This window comes from Pinus tabuliformis, chromosome 8, assembly GCF_031772625.1.
Source record: "Pinus tabuliformis cultivar Carrire ecotype Pingquan chromosome 8, CPIR1, whole genome shotgun sequence".
NCBI lineage: Eukaryota > Viridiplantae > Streptophyta > Pinopsida > Pinales > Pinaceae > Pinus > Pinus tabuliformis.
In genome coordinates, this window is record NC_142294.1 from 663,551,728 (window position 1) to 663,566,786 (window position 15,059).

General features: G+C 33.7%; 1 protein-coding gene across 1 annotated transcript; it reads left to right on the forward strand.

The window, feature by feature from the left end:
• Positions 1-13,374: 13,374 nt before the first annotated feature.
• LOC149237331 (uncharacterized) lies at positions 13,375-14,845 on the forward strand. The gene has a single exon (XM_089372634.1). The coding sequence runs from the start codon at positions 13,600-13,602 to the stop codon at positions 14,455-14,457; it is 858 nt and encodes a 285-aa protein (XP_089228760.1). The 5' UTR covers positions 13,375-13,599; the 3' UTR covers positions 14,458-14,845.
• Positions 14,846-15,059: the final 214 nt, after the last annotated feature.

Consider the following 15,059-nt stretch of genomic DNA (forward strand, 5'->3'; position numbering starts at 1 on the left):
GCATACATGTTACATGCATGTGGTTTCTTGGTTATGAGTTATCATTGGCCTGGAGGATTTCCTGGATCGACAGTGGATTTTCCTAGCATTTCCATTTCCTAGATAGCCATGGTGTTTTGGTTTTATCCATTTTTTTCTGATTGGTGCTCATGTTCCTTATGGTTGTGGGTTGAGTTAATAGTTCACAAAGCATTGGTTGGACAAACACTTTGGAAGCCCTAGAAAAACTTTGGTTTAGTTACTAAACCTAGAAGCCTTTGTTGGAAAAACGTGTTTGAGCCCTTGGTGGGTTGAGTTAATAGTCCTGGAGCCTTGGTTGGATAAACACTCTTGAGCCCTGCAACAACTATGGGTTGAGTTACTGGTCCTAGAGCTAGGTTGGAAATAATGTTCTAGAGACCTAGATAGCTTTAGTAAAGACTGATCTGGTGATGGTTCGTGATGTCTGACCATGAGGTGGAATCATTAGTTGAGTATTGATCCCAAATTTCACGAGATCCCAAATTCACACTTAGAATATGGCACAAGGGTGCTTGACTGAAAGAGAGATTAGGTTCAGCCTAATCTATGGACAAGTGGTATGTGGAAGTCCCTCACTTGGCTCACACTTTCAGATGTTAATATGGGGTATTTTTCTATTGTGATCTATGAGCATATGTCTTGATTATGATGGTGGTATTATGGTTGAGTTAACATGGTATATATGGTAGTTATTTGTTGATTTATATGTTGGTTATTTGCTGGTTGTATGTTTGTTATTTATTGGTTGTATGATGGTTATATGATATATATTAGTTATGGCTCTTGATGTGTTTTATTTGTTGATGAATGATTAATGAATGCATGAGATAATAGAAGTTACTGCAACTATTATGAGAGAGCATTAGACCTTCTTGACGATTCTCAGATAAGTATGAGACCCATATGTTCATATGTGTAATTATGACCTGTACATTACATTTTCATGATGTGTTTGACAAAATTTTTGTCATGGTTTAGATCGGTCAGGTTAATTCCTTGTTCAAGTTTTGAATTAGATTTCTTGTATCTATGTTATTTATCATTTATGAGAGTTTCATTAAGTTATAGGAAGAGACCTAGGTCCTAGCCCTAAAAAAGTGGCTCACATCTCAAGGTTGTTGGCACAAAACTGAGTAAATTAGTCTATAGTCATTAGGAAGTAGGCTTATGGGTGTGAATGGAGGCTTTCAGTTATTAGCTTGCCTTGTCATGGGAGTGACTGAAAGCCCAGGTTAGTGAAAAGGCAAGTTAACTCAGGGATTGGGTACATGGATTGGTTGGTTAGCTCCTATGGGTCCTGTAGCTCATGAGGAAGGTCAGTTTGGTTTCGGTTCTTCGATTACACTTCCTTAAATCTACCTAGGTGGTTAAGTCATATCATAGTAGCTCATCCTCTCATGTTTACCCTAGAAGGTCGGTGAAACTGGGTGGAGTGGGTTTTTGTTCTCTTTGGTTGTTATCTAATAACACAAAGTGGTATCAAAGCATGGTTCATCGCTTGGACTGGATGGGAAATATATGTTTTTCAAACACGCATGTGAGTCATATATGAGTTGTTATGCATGCATTATGATAGTCATTATATAAATTTTTTGTCTTCATGATGTTGTTGGTATGTTATGATGTTGATGTGTTGGTTAAGATAGAACAGGAGATGTAGATTATTAAAGAGAGGTTGCAACACTGGACCTCGAGGTAAGAGGATATCATTATATAGGTTTCTATGTTGGGAATGCATGTATATTGGTTAATGGTTGTTACACACATTATGGTTATGTATATGTATGTTTAAATTATTGTTATGGTTACATGCATGATAGATGCTAGTTGATTAGTGTGGTCATATGCACACACGTTGGATATTCATGAATGGTAGTAACTTGTTGTTATCTGTATTGTTGTCATACAAATGATTATTATAGTCATTGCATAATATCTTGATTTTATATGTATAATGCTAATCTAGATTGGCCTATGCAGATGGCTAGGGTTGTGATATTCATGTACAAGATGAGAGATTTGTGATATTGCATTGTATTAATCTAGAATGATATTTGCATATGTGGTAGCCTCCCATAAGATACATTGAGGTATGAGCTTCATTATATCGTCTATCTAGTTTATCTAACATAGTATGTTTACAATTTGTTTGATTGTTTGATTAATTCCATGATATGTGTATGTGTTTATAAGATTATATGAAGGAATGATTTTATTTCAAGACAGTTGTACTAACACATTATGTGCTGAGACAACTGATATGTACTTGAGTGAAAATGGGTGATAGTTGTAGTTTTAGGATTAATGACTGTAGTTGATTATGACATGGTTGTTAATCCTGGTAAAGGTTGATTTCAAGTTAACTAACATGATGTCTTGACCTTTGGAACATGTGACTGACATGTGTGAACAATTGTAGGGAAACATGTTTGGTATTATCATGACAAGGTAATAGTTGATTTGTTTATATAACTAGCAGTTGGGTGATGTGACAAAATATAATAAGACTAAATTGCAGTAAGGTAACAAGGTAAAGAAAAGGAAATGGGTGAGAATTCCTTTAGTATGTTTTAAAACTACAATTCCATATGAACGAGTGCTTTGCATGAATACATGAAGTCTTCTTAACCTTGGTTTCATCTGAAATTATGTGGATATGTGCTAGATTCATCAACATGTATTTGGAAGGTATAACAGTTGATTTCTAGTTATAGATGGATATGTCAAGAGAATTGGAGTCCCTTGATAGATGGTGTGGATGTGTCTAGTTACAAGGCAATGTGCTTGGAAAAGAAAGGTAAGATAAAGGGTATACTATTATATTTATTTATACACTAACAATTATGTGTTTATGGAAATATGATGTAGGGATTACCTTGCAAAAAGGAATTCCATGAAATATTGAAGAAGTCTTGGGTTGAGCTTTCCCTCGGAAGCATTCAAAACCATGGGGTTGATTCATGGTGTTTGTTACTAGTTTTGTGCTTTCAGTTCTCTTGTGATTTGTTTGCACTTGATTTGAAGTTTTATTTAAGTTTGGTACATGGCCATGCCACTTTGTTTTTGGTGTCGTACTACTATTTGTTTTCTTCTTGTTCGTTTCTTGTTCTTGCCTTTAATGTTTTCAGGTTATTCATATTTAGTTGGGGAAGGGGAATGATTATTGGAGCTCAAGGAGAGCTGAATGAAACCCAACAGGTAATGTAAGACTCAGATGAAGCCTGGTGCATGTATAAGGGTAGTTGAAGGAAATAATAGGCCAACTAAATGGATTGGTTGGGTCAGTTGGGGTGAATGAATGGCAATAGTACATTCATGAGAAAGGTAACCGAAAAGGTAAAGTAAGTGGATATGTGGTGTTAGATGCCTTGGCTATGTTGGGAACTATTGTTCTCAATGTTGTGCATGTTATACATAGATAAATGAAGTTATCTTAACCTTGACCTTATGATATCTAGTAATTATGTTGTGATCATGATCATAAAATGTCTATATATGTATATATGTATGTATATATGTCATTATTTGACAGGGTCCTTAGGGATCATGATTCTTTTATGCTAATATATATATATATATATATATATATATATATATATATATATCTATCTATATATATATATATATATATATATATATATATATCTATATATATATATATATATATATATATATATATATATATATATATATATATATATATATATATATATAGATATATATATATATATATATATATATATATATCTATAGATATATAAATATATGTATGTATGTATGTATGTATGTATGTCATTTTTTGATGGGATCATCATGGATCATGCTTATGGACAGATTATTGCTTATGCATGTGAATGGCATGAAGAAGTTCCTGGTTTATCAGGAATCAAGTGGGAAGAGTAGCGTTTATAGAAATATGAGGTTAGTGTCATGTGGATATAATTTGATATTACATGTGTGTACTATGCTTATTTTTATGTTATGGGTAGGTAATGCTGAGGGATACATCAATGGAATGAGAGCAGCGTGATTTTTGGCATGCTAGGATAAGCATAGGGGGTGCAAAGACACTGGAAACAAGGTTTCCTGGTAGAGACCATCTGGCATCTAAATTTGTAATACTATTGTCATGTATATTTCGTACATTTTGTATATACGGTGCTATGTAAATATGGTGTTTTATGTATGTTGTACATGCGGTGCTATGTACATATGGTGTTGTGTGCACGATTGTACATGTGGTACTGTATGCATGTGGTGCTATGTGCATGTGGTGTTGTGTACATGTTGTATGTGTGGTGCTATGTGTAGGTGGTGCTGTGTATATGTCATGCATGTGGTGATGTGCACATGTGGTGTTGTGTACATGTCATGCACGTCGTATTGTGTACATGTTGTGTTATGTGCACATCATACAGGTGGCATTATGTACATGTGATGTTGTGTACACATTGTGTAGGTGATGATGTGTACATGTTGTGCAGGTGGTATTGTGTACATGTTGTACATGTGGTATTGGGTGCATGTGGTACATGTTGTGTTGTGTATATGTGGTATTGCATACATGTCATACATGTTGTGTTGTGTACATGTGCTATTGTGTTATGGGTATTGTGTAGTTGTTGGATCAAGACATGTGTATTCATTGTGTTGTACTCTATGTATGCATATGTATTGTGTTGTACAATAGATCTAGGAGTATGTATTGTGTTGTGTTGTACATCGGGTGTATGTGTATGTATTTTGTGGTGTTGTATGTGGTGGTGGGTCTCTGCGTGTGATGTACACTGTGTGTATGTCTGTGTGGTTGAAGAGAAGAGAATTACTAGGTGCTTTCCGGGTGTCGAAACCGATCCGATCAGTGTATGAAAAGGACAAAGGATAAAGGTAGAAGCAAAAGATGAATTGAAGGATAAGTATCAACATTTATTTTAATTTTTATTATGCATGTGATTCGTGATTCTGATTCATGATGATTACATGTGATATATGATTTTGGTTTATGATGGTTACATGTGATCTATGATTTGGATTATGATGGTTGCATTTTGAGCTAACCAGATGTGACATGTTTATGCATGATGATTTGATCAAACAACTAGTTTGACTTATTGTGACAAGAAGTAAATAAAATTTTAAATTTACCTTATTGATGGGCCACCAATGAGGTATGATTTGAATTTATTTCAATCCATTTTGATTCTAATGGAAATTATGTGCTTGGTATAGGAAAGCATGGAAAATGGTTAGGTTGGGTGGTTGAAGCTAACTGCAATAATTAGTATCAACAACAAAAGGAATTGGAACAGGCAGTAGTACATGGTAAATCACTTTAGGAGTAGGGCCATTGTGGGACATTAGTGCTCATTAGTGTACATTGATTTCCATGAGCATGTTATAACTAGTATGATGGTTTTTAGGTGGGGATAAGCCTTGGTTTTTGGATCTTCCGATGCTAGGAAACTTCTCCAAGGGAGGGGTCGCCTAAGAGGCTATGTAGTAGAGAAGGGGATATATGCGAAACTTGTAAGGTGTGTGACTGCACGAAATGGGCTGAATGGATTGCCCAAGGGACTGTGTAGTAGAGAAGGGAAGGATGGGGAATACATTGATTTTGGTCATTAGCATTGCCAGATGGAATCATAAGCACATTTGGTGTCCGCCATGGAACAATGAGTCAGTAATTGTTCACTGAGAGGACAAGTGGTGTAGGATTGTAGCGTTGAACATTAAATGTAGTTTTGACTTTGGAAGTGGATTATGGACTTCCTAGGAAGGAGGTGAATGTTGGTATTACTTTTGAGGGTGGAGGTGTGAGCCAATGGATTCCCTTGTCAACTGAAGTGAGCAGTGTACCATTTTATTTGTCGGTTAAAGAAATTGTGCATATGTATGTATATGTGTATATTATTGTAAATATTATATTGAGATGTGTTTATAAAGCTCCATAGAAAGCATGATTATTTGTTGGTTAAATAAAATGTGCACGAGAGTATATGTGGTTGTTATTGTAAATATTGTCATGAGTTGTTTTATAAAGCTCTATTACACTGTATGTTTGTCATATTTTGAAAAATTGGTTATTGTAAATATTGCAACAAGATATGTTATAAATCTCCATAAGAAGTATGTTTTTGTTGGTTTATAAGTGTTATTGAACACCAAGGTCAATGTTCCCCCAAGGGGGAGGGTACTGTAAAAACCCCGGTTAAAAATTCATGTAAAAAATATAAGACCAAGGTCATGGGATGCATATTCCAAGTTGAGTGGTGGGAAAAACATCCTAGTGGGTGTCAGTTTCGGTTTATTATGGATAAGGAAATTTGCAAAGGCATTCGATAGGCAACGAGGCATTAATTGGCATTTTATTTATGAAGTAAAGGAAAATAGGAGAAAAGGAAGGTGAAAGGTCAAATGTTGCATGTGAAGAGAAAATTGAAGGAAAAATAGAGGAAAATAAATAAAATAGAGGCCTTATTAGTAAAAATGCTTCTGAGGATCTGTTCTTAGCCTTTTTCAGTTGAATATTTTGTTAGTGGAACTTTTGGTAGTTTTAACTTGGAGCTCTCTCTTTATTCTCTCTCTCATACTCTTACACACTTAGAGTTTTCTTGGAGCACTCTTGGAAAATTTTGGCATACCTTGGATTTGGAGAAAGAAGGCATAAGAAGAGCAGGAAAGCATAAGGGGAAAGTAGGATCAATAACTACAGCTGGATTTCTTTGTAGGTATTGAGTTGCATGTATCATTTCCTTGCTATTTTTGGCATGCATGGTACATGCATGTGGTTTCTCGGTTATGAGTTGTCATTGGCATAGAGGATTGCTTAAAATGACATTGATTTTTCGTAGCCTTTCCATTTCTTAGATAACCATGGTGTTGTGGGTTTTTCCATTTGTTTTTTTATTGGTGGTCATGGTCTTTATGGCTATGGGTTGAGTTACTTGTTCATGGAGCCTTGGTTGGACAAATTCTTTAGAAGCCCTGTACCAACTTGGGTTGAGTTACTAGTCCTAGAATCCTTGGTTGAAAAATGCTTTGGAGCCCTTGGTGGGTTGAGTTACTAGTCTTAGAGCCTTGGCTAGATAAACACTCTAGAGCCTTGTGGAAATTATGGGTTGAGTTACTAGTCTTAGAGCCATGTTGGAACAAATGCTCTGGAGCCCTGAAGAACTTTAGTAGAGACTGGTCTACTGATGGTTAGTCATGTTCGACCATGAGGTGGAATCATTGGTTGATGGTTGAGGTGGTTTGGCCTCTAGAAGCCCTCAATTGATTTTTCTTAGTTCATTCCATGAGATCCCACATTCATTCTTGGAATATGGTATGGGGGTGATTGAATGAAAGAGAGATTTGGTTCAACCCAATATATGGTTAGGTGGTATGTGGAAGTCCTTGACTTGGTTGGCATTTCCAGATGTTGATATGAGGTATTTTTCTATTATGATCTATGAGTGTATGTCTTGATTTTAATGGTGGTATTGAGGCTGAGTTACCATGCTTTATATGCTGGTTATTTCCTGATTTTTATGTTGGTTATTTGTTGCTTGTATGTTGGTTATATGATGTATATTGGCTATGGGTCTTGATGTGTTTTGATTTGTTGATGAATGACTAATGAATCATGATCTAATAGATGTTATTGCAGCTATTATGAGAGGGAATGAGAACTTATTTACAATTCTAAGATAAGTATGAGACCACTATGTTCAAATGTGTAATTATGACTTGTACATTACATGTTCATGATGTGTTTGACGAAATGTATGTCATGGTTGGGATGGGTCAGGTTAATTCCTTGTTCAAGTTTTGAACTAGAGGCCTTGTCTCTATGTTATTTATCATTTCTAAGAGTTTCATCAAGTTATGGGTAGAGGCTTGGGTCCTAGCCCTGAAAAAGTGGCTTAGATTTAGGGGTCCCTAGCATAGAGCCGAGTAAATTAGTATATAGTCATCAAGAAGCAAGAATATGGGAGCGATTAGAGGCTTACAGTCACTGGCTTGCCTTGTCATGGGAGTGACTGATAGCCCAGGTCAGTGAAAATGAAGGTTAACTCACAAGTTGGGCACCTGGAGTGTCTGGTTAACTCCTGGGGGTCTTATAGCTCCCAAGGAAGGCAAATTTTGTTTCGGTTTGTTGATTCCGCTTCCTTAGTTGTACCTAGGAGGTTGAGTCATATCACAATAACTCCTCCTCGCATGTTTACCCTGGTAGGCCAATTAAACTCAATAGATATGGGAGGGGTGGTTTCATTATTCTCCTATATTGTTGGCATTAAAATGAAATTCTAACTATTGCCACTAGTGATTCAACTTACAAATTTTAACCTCACCTCAATATGGCTTGATGTCTACTTTTAATTCCAAATTAAACAAATATTTTGAGGAAGTGATGACATTGAAACTTGGTTTCTCTTTCTCTAGAACCTTTTCTTTACTCCTTTTATGGGTATTCATCTTCTCTCAATTTCTCATCTAATCCAACTTCTAATATAGATCCAATAAACTTCCAAAAATGTCGAAACTTGTTCTCTAGAGGTGCCATGAGGAGGACCATGTTGCGAGAGATATGAATGACTTGTTCTTCCATCTTTGAAAATACCTCCTCTACCACATTTTGAGGCTTATTATGAATGTAATCATTCACCATGGATATGTTTCTTACACATCCTTCTGAAGGAAATTCTTGGATCCTCCAACTTCCCACAAATCCCAAAAGAAAATTAATTTGATGCTAACAGGACCTATAAATGGCCATGGATGTTATATTAAAATAGTTCATCGTAATAGATCTTACAATATTTTGAAATCTATCATTATAAAATTTACTGTCATATATCTCATATTTAATGTTACTAGCATAATCCTCAAAATTATGGAAATATATAAAGGTGAAATGAAAGAAAGAGAAAATGAACGCACCATGCACACAAACAAACATAAGATATGACCTAGGAAACTCAATATAGGGGAAACCCAAATAAAGGTGAAGGCTATGCTATTCTCTTTTCTTCTTGGTTAAGAAATGCATGTACAAAGAAGGTGGCAATCGTTATGGAGTTTCCATGGATACTATGGCTTGAATGGTTGCTACACAACCTTCTACCTCATTAATTATGCTTCAGTGTTCCACTCCTAGCTATTATTGTCAACTATGGAATGATAAAAACCCAAAAGAATGGAACTCTTACTTTCCTAGCGATCTAATTTGAAATAACTTGATAACCATCTAGAGTTAAGATTAATGTTTTTACATGCCTCGACCCTCAAATAATGTTGGGATTTTAGACCCTATAGAATCTTCTTAAATCTCCACACTTGACTAATCCCACATGTGAGAGTAATGGGAGCCAATTTAGCATCAACTTAGTACCATGGTAGTCAACATAATAGGTCAACTTGCAAGAGGTGTAATTGTTGCATGCAAACATTGATTGAGGTGATTTTTGCACTCTTATAGATATTTTATTATATAGAAGAATTGTGAAGGGTTGTGAGTTATGGTTGTGAAGTTTCAACCTCAAAAAGTGCCATTTGTACCTCAAACTAACTTTGAAATTTTTTCAACCCAAAAAGATTTTTCAACCCAAAACACCAAACTAAAATTTGCCCACATGCCAACTCCTCCAATCTTTCCACACAAAAATTACTATGATAAATAACAACGCATATAATAATTCACTTTGTATTATGTATTGAGCCCTTAGAAAAGTTAATTTGATTTGAATAAGATGTGATTATGTAGCCTAGTTCCTTAGGCCTCGGTGGCCTCATAGTCTTTCTTAAAGTTATGCTTTGAATGCTTATGGTGGATTGGAATACCGCTCATTCACAACTACTTGCTTAGCATATATTTAATAGGAAAATACTTATCGAGTCCGTGTATGTAAATAAATATTTTATAATCGACCTCATAAATATATTTTTATAACCTTGTAAATATTTTTAAGTCCTAAATATTCTCTAATCAACCCAAATATTATTATTTGGAATATCAAAACAATTCCAAAAAAGCAAAAACAATCATGCACTCATGTACATAACATAAACAACAAGATGGCATAGAATAATTAAGGCATAGAATTATTTGTTGAATTGATGGGTGTAGAAAGCATAACTAGCCCGTTGTGAAGAAATATTCACCCTTAGCATCAAATTCCACCCTCCCCCACCACAATTCAAACACGAGGTCTCTAGAGAATAATCATTAAATGATAAACAAAAGGCTCCCACTATAAAATAATCATTAAAGGATAAACAAAATGGCTCCCACGTAGGAAAGACAAAAAAAACCAAGAGAAACAAAAATCCAATCGATAGTCAATTTGGCCGCCTCGTTCACAATTAAATACTCACCGGTCCACAAAGAGCAAATGTGACTTCAAAGCTAAGGGAAAAAGAAAGCCAATCCTTTGGCAACTCACTTCCACAGGTTTTAATTCTTCATGGATTGAGTAGGCCCCTAGGGATTGCATTGTACGGAGTCAACTAAAAGTTATCGTTATCAAATTGACTTTGTGGTTTTGGAAAATGACATAATATAGATTTGGAAGGGTCTTTTGGGTTCATATGAAAAGTTTTCTTAATTCAAATCATGGGTATAAGTAATATTAATACTTGTATAAAAATTGTGTTAAATTAAAAAGTTGGTTTTATAATAAGTATGGAGGTATAAGTAATATTAACACTTATACGAAAGTTTTGCTAACTTAAAAATTAAGGAGGGAAGTGGATACATCACAATTGAGAGGGGTTTTTACATATAATTATTATGGTATTTATAATAATTAGTTTTTAATTAGATACTAGATTTAAAATTCGGGTGAATTAAATTATATTCTTGATAAGTTTAGGTGATTTTTTAACGTCAATATTTGCAAGATTTGAATTCAAAATTTGTTACAGTAATTTATTTATTTATTTTGAAGCATAAGTAAAAATATAGGGAAATGAAAACTTAAAATATAAAAGATTTTTATGTTAGATAATTCGTTATCTTGGTATTTGTGTATTGGTTTTTAATTAAAATTAATAATTTTTTGATCTATAATTATGAAATTTTACCCATTATTGTAATGTTTGAGAGACATTTTAGTCTTAAAAGTTAAAAGCACAAGATGTACAATATGTTATTTCGCTACAAACACATGGTTACTACAAACACATGGTTAGTTATTTATGACTCGCTTTCCAATTACTATTAACCAACTTAATATCCTCTTGATAGAATCCCAATCCTTGTTACTAGACTTAGATGGCTTTTCAACATTAGAGATTGCAAACACCAAAAATGTAAACTTGTCTCTTTCTACTCATGACAAGGTCTTTAACTTTGACATAGCTCTTGGCCTAACTATAAACATAGACATAAAGTTTTAGGCCTTTTGTTCTAAGAATTGCAAGCACATGAACTAAAAACATGTAAATATGTTATTTCACGGTACACACTAAAATTACTAAATATATTATTTACTTTCATGCTATTAATTTTCTTTATCTTTATAATTTAAATATTAATTTTATTAATATAATAATATACTTAACATTGAATTTTCAAAATCACAAACATTTATATAGAAACTTTCGAAAAAATACAAAGGTAAATCATCCCTTCTCTATCTCCTTTATATGAAAGTGATTTACAAATATAAACATCTCTATCTTCTTTATCTCAGGGCGATATACAAATCCAAGCTCTGAAAACGATCTATATATAGAAGCTCCGAATGAATAGGTTAGGAAGTTTTCAAATGAATTTTGAGAATATTATTTTTTTCATAATATTTCTTACTAAAATAAGAATGTTTATTTATTTAATTAAATTAATATATTATATTATCGTTAAAAATATTATTAAAATTAAAAAAGACGAATAGTAAATAGCTAATATTAATATAATAAATGTATTATTAATATAAAAATAAGATTTTTATAATTAATTATAAATATATTGAAGTTAAATATATTTTTTTTACAATTTTATCTAAAAATTTAAATTAAATTTATTAAAAATAAAAAATATAATAAAATGAAGATAACAAATTTTCAAAATTTCTTAAATGGAAAATTGATCCTAACTTATTTCTTATATGTCAATGAAGAAATCTTTGGTGAAGGTATGCCAACCTGGAATGACATATTAGTTATATATGAAAGGGAATATTTTATGGATCTTTGAATATAAATGTTATGTTAGTTATCTACAAGAAGGAAAGATTTTATAGATCTTTGAATAGGAAAGATTTTATAGATCTTTGAATATAAATGTCATGTTACTTATCTATAAAAAGGAAGATTTTCTAGATCTCCCAATATTGATATAAGAAAATGATCTCTCAGCCAATAATAGCTAGTTTTAAATCTTATCGTAAAAATGAAAAAGTAATTTTAACATAAATAATTTTAAAAAATAAATATCCATTATAATTATAATTAAAATGATCTGTAATAAAATGGTATATTTCTTAATAATATATAGTCTTTAAAATTAAATTTATTAATGTTTTTCTTATAAAAAATAAGATAATAATAATATATTTTTAATAACATTTAATGTTAATTATAGAAAAAATTGTGATAAAATTTATATGCCTTTCACTAATATTTAATTTTAATTATATATATATTAATCTTAATTGTGTATATCAATTTAGATAGGACACATTTCACTTTCAAGAAATTATTGGAAAATTTCTATGAATTAGTTTGTTATAAAATAATTTATTTATTATCAAATTATTGGATTGAGAAACACTTTTTCATCAAATTAAAATAAAATAAAAATAAAAATACAGATAAAAAAATAAAAAAATAAAACAATATAGAAAAAATTACTAATTATAATTATCAATAAAATATTTTAACTCATTTAAATTATATAAAACTAAAAATTAAATTAAAAACATAAAATTAAAATTATATTAATAATTTTAATAATAATTAAAGAAGTCTTAATACATCTTAATTCTGAATTCATCAGAATCTCAGAGATTAATGCAAAAATTTATTCTCTCCCCATTGATAAATAAACTGATATTTAATTTTAATTATATATAGTAAAAAAAGCATCGCATATTAATGGTAAAATTATATGAATGACGCTATGTGAAAAATAAATAAATTAAAGTTATATATTCTCAAATTATAATAATTAAATTTATAAGGTAACACAGAATTATAAAATTTATAAGGTAACAAACCTCTTTGTTATTAGTTATTAAATACTAATTTATTTATATTTTAATAATAATATCGTTTTCATGACAAGATCCGTGTCGGTTAAAAAACATTTGAGAGAGAGGTTCAATTACGCCACTCTAACCACCCCAATTTGATCCGGTAAAACCTCATCGGAATACGGCCTACACAAAATTGTAGGCTAACCACGGTCTGCTGACCAGCATTTTATGCGCAAATTTGTGTGGCCATGTGAACGGTACACAGTACGCGTCGGCTATTCTGTTGGCGCAGCATAAACACTGCCTCGCACAAACCAATAGAAGCAGAAAACCATATTGTATATTGAAATCGGTCCGAGGAGCATTAGAGCGAGAAAAAAGTTTCAACTTTTTCAGATCAATGGATTTCCTGTCAAAAACCCACAGAGATTCAGTATCGAATCCTCTCGCGATGAACAACGGCTCGTCTAGTCCAGATCCGGCTGGTTGTCTCTTTGGATTTCACGGTGCAGGGAATTCTCAGGTGCTTGATAGTTCTCTGCAATTGCACCAGAGGAAGAGGAAGAAGCCGGCAGACAACGAGAGAAGCCACGAAGAGACACCGGGGTTCATGAAAGGTGCTCAGGAAGTTCAACGACGAGGTGTCTCGGCACCCATGTCGAGCGATTTCAAGTTCGCAGAAGCAACGTCTGTGACAACAACGGAGCTGCAGTCTCCTCCCGCCGCCACAGTCGGAAACGCGGGGAGTCTCTCTGCGAATGGCGGCGGAGCCGCCGCCGCCAAGGCGGGCAAGAAACGATCCAGAGCCTCCAGGAGAGCGCCGACGACGCTGCTGAACACCGACACTTCGAATTTCAGAGCCATGGTGCAGCGCTTCACTGGTATTCCCGAAACCCCCTTCGGATATTCGTCCCTGAACCCTAGTTTCACTCCAGGTCACCAGGACTGGCAGTTGCTGGGTAAACCCTTACCTTATAAGGCAGTACTTGACCTTAATATGAACTGTGTGTCACACCTTAGTTCTGCCCCTGACAGTTATCGTCCTCAACAATATAATAGCACTACGTTTCTTCCATTCCAGTCTCTCCATGATTATATAAATATCAGTAACCCTTTAAATTTGGTTCCCAAAGCTCCTCAAGGGCAAAACTCGAACTCAACTCTCCTAAACGATGTGGGATTAATGAATTCGGCACCTGTGTTTCCCAGCCCTGCTATAACGTTATCATCAGACAGAAGGCCTGCATATCACCTCTAAGCGCTTCCTCCGGATTCCATTTCTGAGCTTCAGGTTCCGATAAGCGCCATCAGTATTTTCAACCCCTCCTTTTGTTTCAATGGCGGCCATTAGTTACTGTTTCAATTAATGTACATGAATATACAAATATGTGTAGATTCCTCTTATGTTGCTTATTCCCCCAGATATGCTTGATTAAACAGAAACCATTCCATTCCATTGCTCATTAGCCAGGATTTGGTTTCTGTTTAATGTGAGGATTTGGCTTCTGTTTTATGTGATATCCTGGGCACAGAAACAGAATCAAGTTTACTTGAACTGCTCTAATAATGGAAGCCTATATAGTTACATTTTACTTGAGCTTTCAATTACTCTTCCATTTTGAAACAGTTTCTTGGTTTCTTGGTCACTTGATCACGACAGTTCATACTAAGCCGATGATGATGTTAATTTATTCAGACAGTTCCGATAATGATTGTAATTTATTCAGAACTGTGTCTTGTGTAGTCGTGCCAAGTTTACTTGAACCACTCTAACAGAAGCTTATATAATTACATTGCACCTGAGATTTAAATTACTCTTCCATTTTGAAACCGCTTCTTGGTTTCCTAGTTACTTGATGG

Bases quoted from the DNA above. Each gene is read 5' to 3' on its own strand.
- LOC149237331 (XM_089372634.1), top strand. From the start codon at position 13,600: ATGGATTTCCTGTCAAAAACCCACAGAGATTCAGTATCGAATCCTCTC.